The following is a 17,788-nucleotide window of genomic DNA, read 5'->3' on the forward strand; positions in this document are numbered from 1 at the left end:
TTTGAGGTAAAGCGTTCTTTCATTTAAACTATGAAAATTATGGGGTCAGTTTGACTTCATCTTTTTCAAAATTAAATTTTTTTTTTAATGTCCTCCCGAAGCGGGCAACGGGATTTCAATTCCGATGACCGACAGCTTCTTACGGGCAAACCCCACACCAAAAATAGTGCCGACAGTATGGGTCCGAGGTTATGTTACCTTTAGAAGTTTAACTTTCTTCCCTCAGAGTTGTCATTGCCAACAAAATCACTACTGAAGAGAATGTCAAATTACGACTGGAAGAATTAAAAAGTTTGGAAGGAAAACGACTGGTAGCGCAACAAAATTTGGAATTGTATCAAGCCAAGATGATTCAAGCACATGACAAACTGCTCCGCCCCAAAACTTTTAAAGTTGGTGATTTGGTTTTTGTCCTTAAAAGATATATTCTTGCACATCGCAAGATAGGAGGTAAATTTGAACCAACCTGGGAATGACCGTTTGTCGTCCAGAAGGTTTACTCTGGAGGCACCGACCCATGCTTCCTGTCAATGGATCTATGCTTCCTGTTAATGGACGATATCTAAAAAAATACTATGTGTCATGATGTTTCGAAAGAGCAAACTTTAGAAATAAAGTCTTGTTCTTAGAAGCACTGATGTTCTAATTGCAACTGGGTCCGAACATAAATTTGTAATAAAAAATACTTGAATAAAAAAAAACTAATTTTGCAATATATTCTATATATATAATTTGATATATGGCACTTTTTTTGTTTCTTTCTTCTTTCTTCTTCCATGTTAGTTCGATTTTTTTAAAACAAACCTAATATGTGTATACAGGTGTGTGTGTGTATATATATATATATATATATATATAAATCATTAAAATAAAAAAATAAAAAATAAAAAAAAATACATATTATTCTTGCTTAAAAGTCCGATCTAAGATACTGATCGTTTTCCTGTTTTAATGCAAGAGAATGTCAGGAGGAAGACTGATCTTCACATTCAATAATGACATTGGTTTTGCCCTTGATAAGGCGAAGTTTGAAGGAGTGGTGATTGAATTTGATTTCAACTTCGATCAAATTGAACTAGACAATGAAAGTTCAGCTTTAACTGTGGTGAACAAAGATGAATTTTGTAAGCAAAGACATGTGCTAAAATTTAAAAATAAGAATCAATTTGTTGATGAGAAGAAAATGAAATTAGAAAGAATTGACGAGGCTGAATCAAGCAATGCTGCGATTAATTGGATGAAGTCAATGATAATGACCTCTAAGGGCGAGCTTGTTGGTGCTACTCCTACCGACGATCAGCCAAACACTTACTCGTACGCAGAAGAGAAATCAAAATCGTTGTATCCACAAGATGCTGGAACAACTGAAAGAACAAGGGGAAGACAAAGATATTATTGCTCAGATGGCGATCAAATTAAAAGGGAAAGTCCCAGATTAGCTAGTTGAAATGCCACCTCAACCCATGAAAGCTGAAGAAGGGGTGATTTTCAATAAAGAAGAGATTGAAGAAAGAATCATGGAAGTTGAACCTTATATTCCCCAATTTGTGAACAAGACGCGTCCTTTGCAGATCATTCCAGAGCACGAAATGGAGAAATATGAAAAGGTGATAAAGCAAAATTTTGAGCACTTCCAAAGACTTCAGGGCAAGTATGTTAATATACTTGAAGGGTTGGAACTGCACAACAACGTGTTCACCAACAGTGAACAGGACGACATTATAGAACGTGTCTTTTTGGAGCGAGAAATGGGACGTGTCGGTCAGCTAAGAAGAAGGACATATTCCCAGCCGAGAAAATGGAAACGGGGTAAAGGAAGAGTTATGATCCAATACGGCTGTTGTTACAATTTTGCCCGAGATAAAGAAGGAAATCCTCCCAGAATAATTCGTCATGATGAGGTTGACCCGTTACCGTCATCATCAAGAGAATAATCAAGCAATTGGTGACCTGGCGTACACTTCCAACAGATTGTATTCCAAACAGCTGTATAGTTAATATCTACGAAGCTGGTGACTGCATTTCTCCACACGTCGATCATCATGATTTTGCAAGGTCATTCTGCACGGTATCATTTATAAATAAGTGCAACATCATGTTCAGAACAGAAATTCAGATTATTGGTGACGGAGAATTTCAAGGTTCCGTAAAAATTCCTTTGATTGTGGGCTCTGTGTTGATATTAAAAGGAAATGGTGCTGATGTAGGCAAACACTGCATTCCTGAAGTGCGGTATCCGAAGGTTTCAATAACCCTCGGAAGGATGAATGAGGATAAGGTATCATTCTGGTTCAGACCCGATCCTGAGATCAAGAAATTGCGGTCTTTTGAGTTGTAAGTTGTTTAAAGACAACACACCTCAATATATATCTAGGAGAGATCGTTTCTATTTTTCCGATGGTATGTTAGAAGGTTAGGCTAGTCCTTATATAACTTACTATTTCAACACAACTACCGACGACAAAAATAGTTAGATGATACACAAGACTGGATTCAATCACGTATCTTCAGTATTTATGAATAAGAAAGTCTTTGGATATATGGACTATACAGTAATAATTCTAAAGGATGTTTTGATTACATGAAATTAAACAGCATTGTTATACTCATGATATAACAGTTTAAATCCAATATATTGAAACTTCTTTTCGCATTTGTGAATGAAGATTTGGGCAAATGATTGAGAAAATAAATAAATTTGATTTGCCCTAATTCTGAGAAAGGCTAGCGAGCAAGAACGATATATATAAATAAATTTATAAATGAAAAATATTCAAGATATATATATATATATGTATATAGATATGTACATATATATAATTAACTTACAATAAACAATAAATAATTTTCAAAAAAAAATAATAATCATCATGAAAATTCAAAAGAAAATTTTGCTTTACTATCCTCTTTCGCCACAAATTGATCGTTTCTACATTCCATTGGGTTTGATTTCTTCTCTCATAATTTTGCAAAACTTCACATACTTCACATTCTTACTACACACTCATTTCGGGGTCAGTATCTAAATTCTGATTCCCTTTCTTCGAAGTCGGTACCTAAATTCCGATTCTATTTTTGAGGTTGATACCTAAATTTCAACTTTCATTTCGGGATCAGTACTTAAATTTTGATTCTCTCCCTCCGACCTCAGTACCTAAATTCTGATTCCCTCCATTCGAGCTCGGTACCTAAATTTTTATTCTCTTTTCGAGGTCGATACCTAAATTTCAACTCTCATTCCGGGGTCAGCACCTAAATTCTGATTCCCTTCATTCGAGGTCGGTACCTAAATTTTGATTCTCTTTTTGAGGTTGATATCTAAATTTCAACTCTCATTTTGGGGTCAGTACCTAAATTCTGATTCCTTCTCTTTGATGTCGGTACCTAAATTCTGATTCTCTTTTCGAGGTTGATACCTAAATTTAAACTCTCAAAACTCTCATTTCGGGTAAACTCTCATTTCGGGGTCAATACCTGAATTTTGATTCCCTCTCTTCGAGGCCGGTACCTAAATTTCGATTCTCTTTTCGAGGTTGATACCTAAATTTCAACTCTCATTTCGGGGTCAGTACCTAAATTTTGATTCCCTCTGTTCGAGGTCGGTACCTAAATTCTGATTCTCTTTTCGGGTTGATACCTAAATTTCAACTCTCATTTCGGGGGTCAGTACCTAAATTTTGATTCCCTCCCTTCGAGGTCGGTACATAAATTCTGATTCTCTTCTCGAGGTTGATGTCTAAATTTCAACTCTCATTCCGGGGTCAGTACCTAAATTCTGATTCCATCCCTTTGAGGTCGGTACCTAAATTACGATTCTCTTTTCGAGGTTGATACATAAATTTCAACTCTCATTTCGGGGTCAGTACCTAAATTCTGATTCCTTCTCTTCAAGGTCGATACCTAAATTTTGATTCTTTTTTCGAGGTTGATACATAAATTTCAACTCTCATTTCGGGGTACTCTCCCTCCCTTCGAGGTCGGTACCTAAACTCCGATTCTCTTTTCAATGTTGATATCTAAATTTCAACTCTCATTTCAAGGTCAGTATATAAATTCTGATTCACTCTCTTCGAGGTCGGTACATAAATTCTGATTCTCTTTTCAAGATTGATACTTAAATTTCAACTCTCATTTCGGGGCCAATACATAAATTTTGATTCCCTCCCTTCGAGGTCGGTACCTAAACTCCGATTCTCTTTTCAATGTTGATATCTAAATTTCAACTCTCATTTCAAGGTCAGTATATAAATTCTGATTCACTCTCTTCGAGGTCGGTACATAAATTCTGATTCTCTTTTCAAGATTGATACTTAAATTTCAACTCTCATTTCGGGGCCAATACATAAATTTTGATTCCCTCCCTTCGAGGTCGGTACCTAAATTTCGATTCTCTTTTCGAGGTTGATACCTAAATTTCAATTCTCATTTCAGAATCAGTACATATATTCTTATTCCCTCCCTTCGAGGTCGGTACCTAAATTTCAATTCTCTTTTCGAGGTTAATACATAAATTTCAACTCTCATTTTGGGGTCAGTACCTAAATTCTGATTCCCTCCCTTCGAAGTCGGTACCTAAATTTCGATTCTCTTTTCGAGATTGATGCCTAAATTTCAACTCTCATTCCGGGGTCAGTACCCAAATTATGATTCCTATCTTTCGAGGTCGGTACCTAAATTCAGATTCTCCTTTCGAGATGGTCAGTACCTAAATTTTAATTCCCTCTCTTTGAGGTCGGTACATAAATTTCGATTCTCTTTTCGATATTGATACTCAAATTTCAATTCTTATTTCAGGGTCAGTACCTAAATTTTGATTCCCCTCGATCAGCTCTTGAGTTGGATATGAGTTACCGCGTTTTCCTTCTCAATCTGATATTTTCGCTACCCCTTGGGTTGGATGTGAATCTCAGTGTTTTCCTCCCCAATGTAGCAGACATTTTTTTTTCTTGTCACCATTTAGGTTGGATGCGAGTCCCAGTGCTTTCCTTCCTAGCGTGACCAACTTTTTCACTACCCCTTGGGTTGGATGTGAGTCCTAATGCTTTCCTCCCCAATGTAGCAGACATATTTTCATTGTCACCACTTAGGTTGGATGTGAATCTCAATGCCTTCCTTCCTAGCGTGACATATATTCTCCTGTCGCCTCTTAGCTCGGATATAACTTCCCAAGCGGTATTCCGAGTTGATATAGTCTTCCTGCTTCACTTATTTCTCTACATCCTTTGGGATAATGTTTAATCTTGATTCTTCTTCCACACATTCTTTGATATTATTGTCAAATATTGAATCTTCCCTTTGCACATATTTCAAAAGCAATTTGAAAATTCAAATCTATGCAGCGATTTCAAGATATGCTCGCCAATCCCCAGCGAAAATCCTACTCCACCTCAATTCGAACTTGACATTCGATTTGTCCCGAGTATGGTTAGTTGGACATTCTTGAGGAATCAGATTGATCATTTCGGTCAACGCCAATAGGCACATCGTGCTTGTGTAGCACACCACACCTATTGGGGGTCCATTTGTTAATCTCATTTTGAGGTCTTCCATTCTCTACATATCTTAAGATCTAGCCTTAAGATTTCCCTATTTTGACTCTCTTAGAGGAATAGATTGGGACCTACACCACCTAAATATTCAACTCATTTCTTCGCTCCTTGCAGTTTCATATGGACGATTTTAGATCCTCAATATTCGATTGAGTTGATCAAAAAGCCGACATATTGAAGCTCAAATTGAACTCCTATAGAAATCCAAAAGACATAGGGGACCCCGTGACGTGCGCGACATTTGACTTGCCACTGCGAGCGTCGTATTTGACTTTGGTTGTTGCTTATGCGATTTGACTTTGTCGTATTTGACTTTGGTTGTTGCTTATGCGAGGACTAGTCAATATTTTCATCTTACTCGTTGAACGGCTCCGATCGGGTCAAAATAATTTCATTTAACGCGCCGCGCGCGAATCGAAGTTAATATGGCGCGATCGTCAATGAATTTTTGTCTGGATGACCTCGGATGGCGAAACGACCTCACCTTCACGTCCGGAATGTCGATTTTAGCTAAGAAGGATACCCATTTTGTTGGGGCGCCCCGCACGAATGAATTGCACAAAATTTGATAATTTCTTTTAATCAAAAAATATATAATAATTTTTTTAATAAAAATTTTTTTTTTTAATCCTAAATCTAATCTCACGCTCACATCCCTCCCCTCCTCTCGGAACCCTTCTTGCCCTAATCGGACCTTTTCCTCTTCCTACCTTTCTTGACCGGATCTCGAAATTTCTTCTGGTTCTCCGGTGATCCCTTTCGTCGCCGATCTTAACCGACCTTCACCGTCGGTCGCCTTACCGGTAACACTTTTCTAACAAACTTTCCCGCCCAAATGCGTAAGCCCTATCGATGGGCATCCCTCTTTCCCCTCTCATTCCCTCGGCTATAAATACCCCCTTGGGGAAGAATTTAGGGAGTTTTTTTTTGGGCGATTTGAGGAATTTTTCTTAATCTGAGGTTTTCTTTGTGAGCTATTTGGAGAAAGTTTCAAGGTTGGATCTCCTTTTCGTATATTGAAGGAGTTTGGTTGGTTGACGATTCCTTTCTAGATTATCTTCCTTCATTCGTGGGATCTGGAAATCGTTTTGCTTATTATTTCTAAACTTACATTTTTTTAAACACTTGGAGGTAAAGATTTCTTCTCCTTCCTTTTCTGGTTTGTGGAATATAATGTTTAAAATTTTTTTTACACGGATCTTAAGAAGATTGTCTCGGTGATCAAAAGTTTTGATGTTTTTGGTTTACACTATGTGGTTTCTTGAACATTGAACATAATTTCATTTCTCCTTTAAGAGGAAGAGAGATTGATTCAGATATAATGGTTTGTTATTACCTCTCTTTTAATCAAGAACGAATAGCTAAAGAGCAAGGGATGTTTGTATTAATTCAATTCCCACCATACATGAGTTTGTAGAAACTTTAGTGTAGTAAGGTAGATTATATTTGCAGGGTGTTATTCTTTCTAAGAGCATTACGGATTTCCATTGAATTAAAAAAAAAAAAGAGAAGGAACGGACTCTGGTGTAATAATTTGAGTGACTAGATTTTAGTATGGCTTTGAATATGTTCAAGTCGTAATAAGTATAATCCTTATATATATTCGTATTAGTGCTTTGGGTTTGTTCACCTTTTCTTTTACAGTGGCATATTTTCTGTGGATTTAGACTTTCTTTTCATATACCCTCCCTCATTCGATATTACAAATTAAAATCTCAGTATTGCTTTGAAAATCGAGTCATTGGTGCTTACATTTAGCTGGTGGATTATCACATTGAACGGATTCAAAATTTATTTGCAATATTTTATATCTTCTGGGACATGAGTGAATTGTTTTACTTTCTTAATGTTCTCATATGCTGTACAGATATTTAGAGAGATATTTCAAGGTTGTTTTAAAAAAATAAAAAGTTAAAGTGTTAAATATGTAAATACATAAAAGCCGATGTGATATGTATGTAAATCGGCAACTATTCTTTAATGGTTATGCGTGAAAATTCGTATGGTGATATGTATATGCTTAAAGTTTGAACTCAAGGGTGAGAAGTAGATGTTATAGAAATGCTTAAATGATTACTTCTCTAAATGATTACTTCTGATTACTTCTCTCATTTTCTTGATATGAACTATACGAAATTGGATGAGCATATGAAATATTGAGGTGGCCTATCAGCTCGAGATGAGGGACAACAGGCGATGATACAAAGAACCATTTGACAGTTTTGTTTATAGCTGAAATATAAAATCAATACTCAATTAATGCAATGCCCTTTCACTTCCTTAAATCGTCGGCAGCTCCAACCCTTCCAAAAAGATTTGGGAAATGGTACTTAGAAAGAACAGATACACAACAAACCATTCCATGAGTACTACACTCACATACACACTACACATTTCATACACCACGTCTTTCATACAATATGTCTTTCATACACTATGACTCTCATGTACTATACAGTTCATACACTACACCACGAATAGCATAATGCACCTCAGATATTATACAACGAACACCACACACTACGCCCTGTACGACAGATACCACAAGAATAGATATTATATTTCTTTTGAAAGTCTAGATACTATACATCATTTATCCTAACATCACGTATAGGAACTCCACGCCCCGATAAGTTCAAATACTATACATCACTTATCCTAGCATCACACATAGGTGCACTACACCCTGATAAGTTTGGATACTATACATCACTTATCCTAGCATCACACATAGGTACACTACGCCCTGATAAGTTCAGATATTATCTCACATAGGTACTTTGTATCTTTAATAAGATAAGTTCGGATACTATTTAGATTCGCACATCCATTGAACAATGGGGTCTAGGGCTGTCTGATTATAGGGGTGATTCGTTGGTGACCTCTAGTTGATGTTGATAGGTTGACTTTGATATATCAGCGGCCTGTGGGATCAAGATAAAAGAGAAAAAGAGGTCTAGTCTAAGCTTAAACCCAAATTAAAAGCTAATATTCCACTTTAAATTTTCATATGGTTATCACTTAACCTTTCTTTTATCATTTGCAAATATTTGTCCCATTTATATCATGCAATTGTAATATGTTTTGTAGCATCGCCAGAATTAATCAGGTACATTTAGTTAATTCAGTTTTGTTTCTTTACTGTATTTTTTTATTGCACAGTTTCTCTTTTCTTTATATTGCTTTACTTTCATGATTTTCCTTCAATCTTTTCATGTTATAGTACTTTACTACACAGTTGTCCCTTTCCTGTACTGCATCGTACTATAGACATTCATCCATATTTATACTTTCAAATATTGTTTTCCTAGTATGTTTGTATAACACCCTAGGATAGGTCGTTCGAGACATGGTGTTCTCTCTTCTCGCTCCCTTCTTCTCGAGACAAGATGATGACGATGCTTTCAAGTGACGATTCATCTCCGAACAACGGTCGAAACTACAACAGAAGGTGAAAAAAGGAGCTTCAACCGAAGATAGATCTAAATAACACACCTATAGGACGCTGAGGTCGTTCGTCTGGCACGATGTAAATTCTCACACTATCTTTTAGGATTTTCTACGATTTTCATATCGTACGATATAAATCCTAAGTTTTTTTAGGATTTCGAGGTCGTCGTTCGGTACGACATAAATCCTCACATTTACTCGAGTCATTTACAAATGAAATGTAATTATAAGCCTCGAGTATCTAAATAATTTGCAGGACTAAAACATCAAATAATTTCTCTTTCAAAGATGTAAAACCAAATCATAGGTTAGTTTGAGATGTCACTGAATCTTCTTCACTTCTGAATCTTCTTCAGTATCTTCGACATCTTCTACTCTTCACTTCTTTGGATTCTGGAAATAACTGTTCCCACTTGAACCTATCCCATTTGACTTTTCCTATGAACAATCTTGAAAACCTGAACGTTGAATTCTTGAAGATAAAACTCTGATCTTAATCGAGAGTTTTCTTAGGTAACTTCAGTTGTCTAAGATGTAATTAACTATAGGGGTTTGCTTCTATAGGGAATTAAGAACCCAGATTAATCTAAACCCTATCTAATCTGTATATTAGATAGGGAATTTTGTCGGCTATAAATTCGCAGACCAAAATAGAGTCATAAACTTTTAAGTTTGGATAGTTAAGTCTACTAATAAGTGATTCGATCATCCTTCCAGATGATATACCATTCATGGTATCGTGCTCAGCTATTTAAACTATTAGATATATGAGGTCTATCTGGTATCATCATTTTTCAAAAATAAAGAAAACTATTTTCACAAAATTAAAATTACATTATATAATATACTAAATTTAAATTTTAAAATCTTATTTCAAAAAAAATATGGCCGACATCGTCGAGAGGCTAACTTCATGTATGAGCCCGACCAAAACCTTTTGAATTTTGAGATCCTTCTTCCCCAAAAGTTTCAATCCCTTACATTCCGCACTATCTCCGTCTCCTGATATTTTCAATCACAAGGATGAAGTTCACTCCGAGCCCCAAGCAAGACCAAACCAGGCCTACCACCCTGTGTCGCAATGACAGGATTGCCACGTACGAAAACCACTAAGTTGCTCCTGTCTCCCTATTTAAAGTCGAAACCTACTCAGTTCTAAACGCGATTGCTTACCCAAGATGACTCTGCTAATCCCGGTAGCTTCGCCAAGATACCTATCTCAACCCTACACATTGCGGTTGCTTCGCAATCCCTGCTCGTCTCGTCGCTGCTACTTCAAGATCCTGACAAGTTGCGGCCTTCAACCCTCACGATCCCAACTCATAACGTCGCTGCTACTTCAAGATCCCAGTCCTAATCGTGACTATATCGACAGAGTCCATATCGAAATCCCTTTGGTGCCTTCCCAGCTAGTACAATCTCAACAATTTTGCATCGGATGTGTCGAAGTTTTGGGCAAAGTGAATTGTTTGGGCCAAATATTTTGGACCCTATGAGGCCATAGAGCATATCAAGGTAGTGGCCTACCATTTGATGTTATCACCATCATCAACAATACATCCAATCTTCCATATTTTGTAATTGAGGCATGTTATTGAAGATCATACACCATCGTATTTACTACCTCCAACACTGACAGTGAACATGGAGGTGATTTTGAAACCTGTAGAGTTCGAAGGAGTGTACCAAGGAATTGTTGGAGCAAAAGAGATATTGATTAAGTGGCAATATCTGTGAAATTATGAAGCAACATGAGAGCCTTACAAGGTAATCCAAAAGCAAGTTACAACATTCCACCTTGAGGAGGACAATGTGTTTCTTTGGAGGGGAGTGTTGATACGCCTACTTCTGCAAAATGGGAGAGCCAACGAGAAGACAGCACCTACAGACGGGAGGCCGGTCCAAGGAGGACCGGTCTAGAGCTGCCAGAATTAGCCAGACCAACCGGCCTGGCCCGCTGTCCTTGCCAACAGGGTTGAAAACCCTAGGAGGGGCTGAGGATGATTTCAGCATCGGTTGGGGGCGGGCCACATAATAGCTAATCAAGTATAAGAGGGGAATTAAAGGGACTTTCAGGGGAAAATTTGAATGGTTATTGGAGAGTGTTTATGAGGGCTAATTGGCTAGGGTTTGTTTTACGTTTTGAATCGTTGCAGTTTTTCTTTTCTATTTCTGTTCTTAGTGGCGTCTAGAATTTGTAGAGAGACGATCCACCTCTTGAACAGTAGATCAACGTTGTATCTTCTTTGCTTTCATTGGTATTAGTAAAATCAGTCATCATGTGTTTTACTACCTCTCTATTGCAATTTATTCGTTATTTGTTCGCTGTTTTTAGTCATGTCAACCAATCATCTGACGCCACTTGCTAGCTGCCAAAAACAGGCACCAGCAACTAATCATTTTGATGAATCACAGTTCATCTGCAATTCATTCCAGAAGCTGTCATGCAACAAAAATGCTACATGAAGGCTTGAAGGAGTTGTAAGAAGAGCAGGAACAGTAGGAGGTTAAGCAGCTTCAGCTTCCTTAAACTGGATATGGCAGACTAGAAAGAGGTGATTGGTAATCTTTACAAAGGTTGGTAATGGCAATTAAAGAGAATTCAAGAAGTAAAAAAAAAAAAAACTTCTTTAATAGCCACAAAGGAAGAAAATTCAGAAACGCATTTAAAAGTATGGAAATAGAAACTGAATTGGCAAATTGAAGAACCAGGAAGTGGTTGCACCTAATAGCCCAGAATGAATAATTAACCCGGAAAACACAAATCAATAAATCCCAAAAAGATTCTATTTGGAGTGACACGAAGAGCAAATCCAAAGTCAGAGTGTATTCCAACCTTCTGAAACCAAAATGGTTCGGCTTTCAGTATGGCGTTTTGTGAGACTCCCAGGAATTAAATTCAAATCAATGGATGGCACTCGAATTTATTTTAAACTTATTGTTTGACTTTCTCTCATGTGAAATTATGAATGAATGAGATGAAATTCTCATATAAAAGTTGATAGTATATTAAGAGAAAGGGATTATAGCAAAAATACTGATGGCTAAACTATTATCAACAAATAATAACCACATATACACTGTAAATATATCCCGCACACGATACATATATAAAATCTCAAACATACGCCAAGCAATTTAGGAGAATGTGGCAGAGGGAGGGAGAGACTCACTTGTTCCATCACGAGTTTGACGGATTCACTAATTATATTCATTAACTTGTCATCATTTACACCACAATCTCGAATCTCTTGGATAGGAACATCACCAACATCAGTTAAAACACGAGGATCATTTAGTTCTTTGCCTGTATAAAAGTCAAAATGAGACAGTGCAAGATATTGAAATATTCCAGACACAAGGAAACTAGAGAACAAGAAAAAAAGATGAATCTGCACTTTAGAATAAAGATCATTTTAACGTGATCCCATTATTAATTCTTCTTATATGAGAACTAAAAAATAGGCAAGTATAACACAATCATGTGCCTATTTTGCCTCATCAGGTAAAAGATATCTGCATACAGAGCGCTATACGTGAGCGCATAAAAATTTAAGGGAAAAAAAAAAACTCACTCATTAACTATTAATATTATCATCATTCAATAACAATCCAATTAAAACAGTGCCAAATAATTCTTACAGCTGCCTCGGACACCTTCAAAGAGAGCAAACTGCCACTAACACCAAATCGCAGCTCCAGGAAAGCCGCCGCCCATTATAATTAAAAAGCTCACCTTACACAATAATGCTTCTTACTTCAATGTCTTTATGAAATAGGTTTAATTAAATTTCAAAAATGTTAAATCAGCACAGGTTTACTCAGAAATAATTGGATGAGCTAAATTATATGACTTCCAAAAAGAGGAGAACAAAACACCCCTGCTGAGTAACTATAAAACCATCATTCAAGCTGAGAAAATTTGCCCTCCTATATATTTTGGGATTGAAAAGTAAACGGTTCTACAATAAACTAGTAAAAGCAAAATTTTCATACAACAGTAATAATTTGAATATTTTAGGATAGAAAAGCAAATTGCTCCACAATAAATAGTTCAACATCACTAGCCCAAGCCTGGCGTAGATATAGTTATCAACAAGATGATTAGCTTCAACATGTGCTTCTCGTTGGGTTTAACTTACCTTCTTCAGTACTAGAATTGGTGCTGCCGCACCATATGGCTTCTCTAATGCGAGGAGGTGCAAAGGCAGGGCCTTGCAAGAAAGATGAATTGTGGCCAAGTGGAACTCCTAGAAGTGCTGCTGAAGCTTTTACTCCACCCAAAGCACGGAGAAGTTCTCCCTAGAAAATTCAAAATTAAATATACAAACGTCATCTCAAAAATAAAGATTGGTGTGGAGATCTGAATAACTACATTCACATTCATAATTCATGGAGATAGGAAGTGGGTTGGTCTATTTCATCAGTAAATATCTGCAGAAGCTAACAACACAACCATCTTCAAGGAAGCACATTGAGACTCACCCAATTCTATTCACTACCATGGCTTCCTTAGAAGAAGAAGAAGAAATTATTATGTTGCATATAAGAATGTTCCATCTGTCTATATTCGTAGGGTTTAGGGTTTAGGGTTTCTGAAGGAGTTATATGCGTGCATCCAAACGTTTTAATGAAATGACTTGAAATTGCCTAGTCTATTCAATCTTTTGTCATATAATTAAACAACAGGAACATGGCCACATCCTAATTTAGATGATATAGGATAATCAAATCCTTTCTGTATCATATCTTCTTCACCTCTACAAGCAGTAACAATTCTAACTTCCAATTAAATAAAGATCCTCAAATTCAAAACTTGAAATGAAATAAACCTACAGAACACCATGACCACATCTAAGACATCAAGCAAACTATTAAATCAAAAACCGAAGACAAAATAGATATTTTTCCGATTTCTTCTTGTTTGTTCATGAGGCAATTGTATAGGTGTGATGAAAATGATCAATATAATAACTAAATAAACAAATCTTTAAGAGCAGGGAGCCAACTTGGCACCTTTGGAACAATAAAGTGCATAATCTGTCCAGAGTGTGGTAAAGATAAACTTAAAAACAGTAATGCGTTTCATGGAATGGTTCTCATGGCTACTCAATTGACAGCTTCATATAAAAAATAGTAATCTTGCGGCAACACACAGAAGTGCAGCGCTGGATAACTAACAAAGCACGTAGCATAATAATTTAATTGGAAGAGCCGACATCCTTTTTCACAACAAGTAATCCAATAAATTCTCTGTGGAAACAGAGGGCACCTTGAGCTTGGCCCTCTCACGAATCAGAGTGAGAGAGGCTTCAATTACTCGATTCTGCCCTTTCTCTATCAAACTAGCTGAGATATTCGCAGAGGATAGCTTCGTGAGGTGATGCAACCACTTCGTTCCATGACTCATCTCTGCGGCTAATAGAAAACGCAGAACCAAAATGAAACCTGAAGCCGCCCTAATCCAGTGAACGTCGAAGGAAACCCGGAACAGAGAACGAGGAATTCCCGACGATTAGAATACGCCGTTACTGAAGTTTGATGACCTCCACTATCCAATTCTAACACGGTGCGCTTCGGTTTTAGAGCCGCGGCTTAGGAGCGCTCTCATTTTCTTATAGGGGATTTACACGCATATCACCAAATTTTTATTAGTTTTCACATTTATTATAAAATATTTTAATATTATATTATATTATATATATATATATGCACCGCTCAATTCTTTTTCATTAATCATCAATATCACTCCATCTATTAAGGTTCACAAAAAAAATTCATGGCAGGCAGAGATCTTCAACACTCTTATATTGCTTTTATTTTCATCTCGCTTCTACTTGAAATCACACCCTAGTCCTCCCACTTGCCTTAACAAGCCTTAGAGGAAAGCAACAATGTGATTGTGTCGTACAAAGACCTCCAAAAGCTATCATCTTTCTCTTCTTATTGCCCCGCTAACCGAAACTACACTCAAATCCTCCCACCTGCCTTCACAAGCTTATGAGGGAAGGCAGTGACCGGATCTCGACATAAAAAGATCTCTAAAACTCTCATCTTTCTCCTTCTTCCCCCCAACTCCTACCCAAAACCATTGAGAAAAGGAAAACCTTGTTTCGCTCCTACTTCTTCTCGCCCGCCTTCACAAAGCTTCAACCTAACATCCCACCTACCTGTGGTACTTCAGCTCCAACATCATAAGGAATTTGGTGGTATGTATGTAATATTAAAATTTTAGATATTAGAAATGAAACTTAATAAAAATTGAGCGGTCCCTTTTCTTATAGGCAGGGGCGGAATAAGCCTATTTTTTTAGGAGGAAAGCTGATATCTTAGATCCAACGTGGCTGAAGCTAGGGCAACAATTGACAAAGTGATATTTAAGAATAAGCAAAAATGTTACTTATAGGGGGTAAAAAATCAAATTATCTTTTCGTATCAATAAAAATTTGAATTTGAGGAGGGGCTCTACCGAATCTGTCCCTAATTCTAGGGAATAAGATATATTAAAAACACAATTAATAAATAAAACTATTTCTGTTTAGAGATTAGGATGCATAGGCGACTTGATTAGGCCGATAACTTTTGACGTGGCCATGATTCCCTCATTAATTGTTCTTTTTTTTTTTTTGCTTGCAGCCCATGAGGAAGTGGACCAATGGATAAGAACATTCTTATCAAGTTTGCGTTCCACTTCGATCGCAACAAAATCATTTAGGGCCTGTTTGGGGCAGTTTGTGCGTAAACGCGGCTACGGGGTCGACTCGCTGTCTGAGTTTAGTGTAAAAACTCAAACACAATTTCGGATAAGCTGATGAAACGCGCGAACCAAACAGTAAAACGCCAACGGCGTTTTCAAAACGCCGCCCACACTTATAAGCTGTCCCAAACGGACCCTTAATCAGTTCCTGTTGATAGAATACTTTTTGTTATTTTTTTAATTTATAAAATAGAAGCAAAAGTTTATCATTCAAAAGAGCTGTTCGGTATATTAAAAATAGATATAAAGTAAATTGAAAATACTTTTTTTATAAAAGTAATTTGTTTTAGTAGGATGAAAAAATATATTGTTTAATTTTGAAATATTTATAATTTTAAATACTTGCAAGAGTGAAAGTTTATTTGTCACCCTCCATTATTGTCAAATGTCTTCAGCCATCCACCACCAATTGTTCTTTGTCGCTCTAGACCACCAAACGGTAGTATTGGTTTCCCCCATCATCTCCTTCAGCCTATAGTGTTCATTCGTTCACAGAACAGCTACAATCATTGACCATCATCTTCGAGTTTTACGCTAAATTCAAACAAACAATTCTGAACATATGAATTATACATTGGGGTTGTTTTGTACTTTTGAAAAAAGAATCCAATATAAGTGCAATACACGTAATTTATATGCAGTATATAGAAATGTATATGTAGGTGTTTGGATAAGTATATTATGAATGCTTGATTTTATATTTTTTTAATTTGAATTAGTACGCTACAAATGTAGAATAAAACTCATTGGGCACTATGGTGATGATGATCAACAGCGATAGTGACTGAAGGTGATAGCTGGTAGGCCCTATTGGCAGCAAGCAACTACAGGCAATGAGCGACAAGCAGAAGTTTGTGGCAGTGCAAGCAAAGGTGAATGATGACCAGAAATGGAGCGGGCAGGGGCAGCAACCACTAATGCTTGATGGGGGACTATAGCATGAAGAGTCAATCAACGAGGTGAGCAACCACCAAAACATTAGAAAAGTGCAAAAACTTTAAATGACAAAAGTTTTTACCTAGAAGAAATTGATATATGTAATATTTAAAATCACATGTTTACATTTAAATTGAGATCTACTATTCATAAAATTAAGATAATAGTTATTAGGAAGATTTATATGCTACCTCTCGACTTCTATATATGAAGTCTAACATCTAAACTATAATTTTGTATGTTTCACTTTTAAAAAGTTAAAATAGTGATATTTTTTTATGTTATGCATCAAAAATATGTCAACATATCTTAAAGAAATCTTAAAGAAATCCAATGGTCCAGAAAGAAAGAGTACAACAAAGGTCAGATCACTGTCAGAAGATCGTGAGTCCCACTCGACCAACCGACCGAAGCCGACCAGACCACGAGACAGATGAGAATACGACTGGATGATCCAAGCAAGGGTCATTCAACAAAAAATGAGACAAAAGTGCATTTGAGTCAACCGCTATAAAAAAGATGACCCGGTACAATAGCCTACCCTCCAATAGAGCCCATTCCAAGGAAGGTCCAATTTTATAGTATCTTCAACCACCCCACAGACGCCTCGAAGGCTTCTCACCATGGCTTAAGGATTGGCAGCAATGCTAGATCAGCCGATCAACCCGTGCAGACCGAGTTGATCCCATTGATTCAAAGCCGACTAAGCTTAGTCGACCAAGCCGAAAGCAGTGGATGTGTGATAAGCCCATACATCTCAAATATCAAAAAAGTCCTAGTATATACCCCTTCCAAATAGAAAAAAAAATGTAATATCATCATATACCCGTCCCCTACAAATAGTAGAAACATTTTATGAATAAAACACAAGTGATTATTGTTTTTTCCTCTCTCTCTCTCTCTCTCTCTCTCTCTCTCTCTCTCTCTCTCTCTCTCTTCTGGCTTATGCTGGTGCGATTCACTGACAAATTTGAAATCAACATCTTAAAAAGTGTGGTGAGCATGGATCATGCCACAAACAATTACTATTCTTGTCAAACACATAATATTCACATAAATCAAGCTTGCAGTTCCTTGCACTTTTGACCAATCCTTG

The 17,788-nt window shown here is 36.8% G+C and overlaps 1 protein-coding gene across 1 annotated transcript in view; it reads right to left on the bottom strand.

Moving 5' to 3' along the window:
• Positions 1 to 14,615, bottom strand: part of LOC110018001 (arginase 1, mitochondrial) — a 35,042-nt gene extending 20,427 nt beyond the window's left edge. The window contains exons 1-3 of the mRNA XM_020715208.1: positions 14,272 to 14,615; positions 13,142 to 13,301; positions 12,173 to 12,306 (exon numbers count right to left, since the gene is read on the bottom strand). Of these exons, the coding sequence (XP_020570867.1) occupies positions 12,173 to 12,306; positions 13,142 to 13,301; positions 14,272 to 14,409 (432 nt within the window). The 5' untranslated portion in view covers positions 14,410 to 14,615. The remainder of the gene's footprint in view (positions 1 to 12,172; positions 12,307 to 13,141; positions 13,302 to 14,271) is intronic.
• Between the last annotated feature and the right edge of the window lie 3,173 nt (positions 14,616 to 17,788).

This window comes from Phalaenopsis equestris, unplaced genomic scaffold (genome assembly GCF_001263595.1).
Source record: "Phalaenopsis equestris unplaced genomic scaffold, ASM126359v1 Scaffold000002, whole genome shotgun sequence".
Lineage (NCBI taxonomy): Eukaryota > Viridiplantae > Streptophyta > Magnoliopsida > Asparagales > Orchidaceae > Phalaenopsis > Phalaenopsis equestris.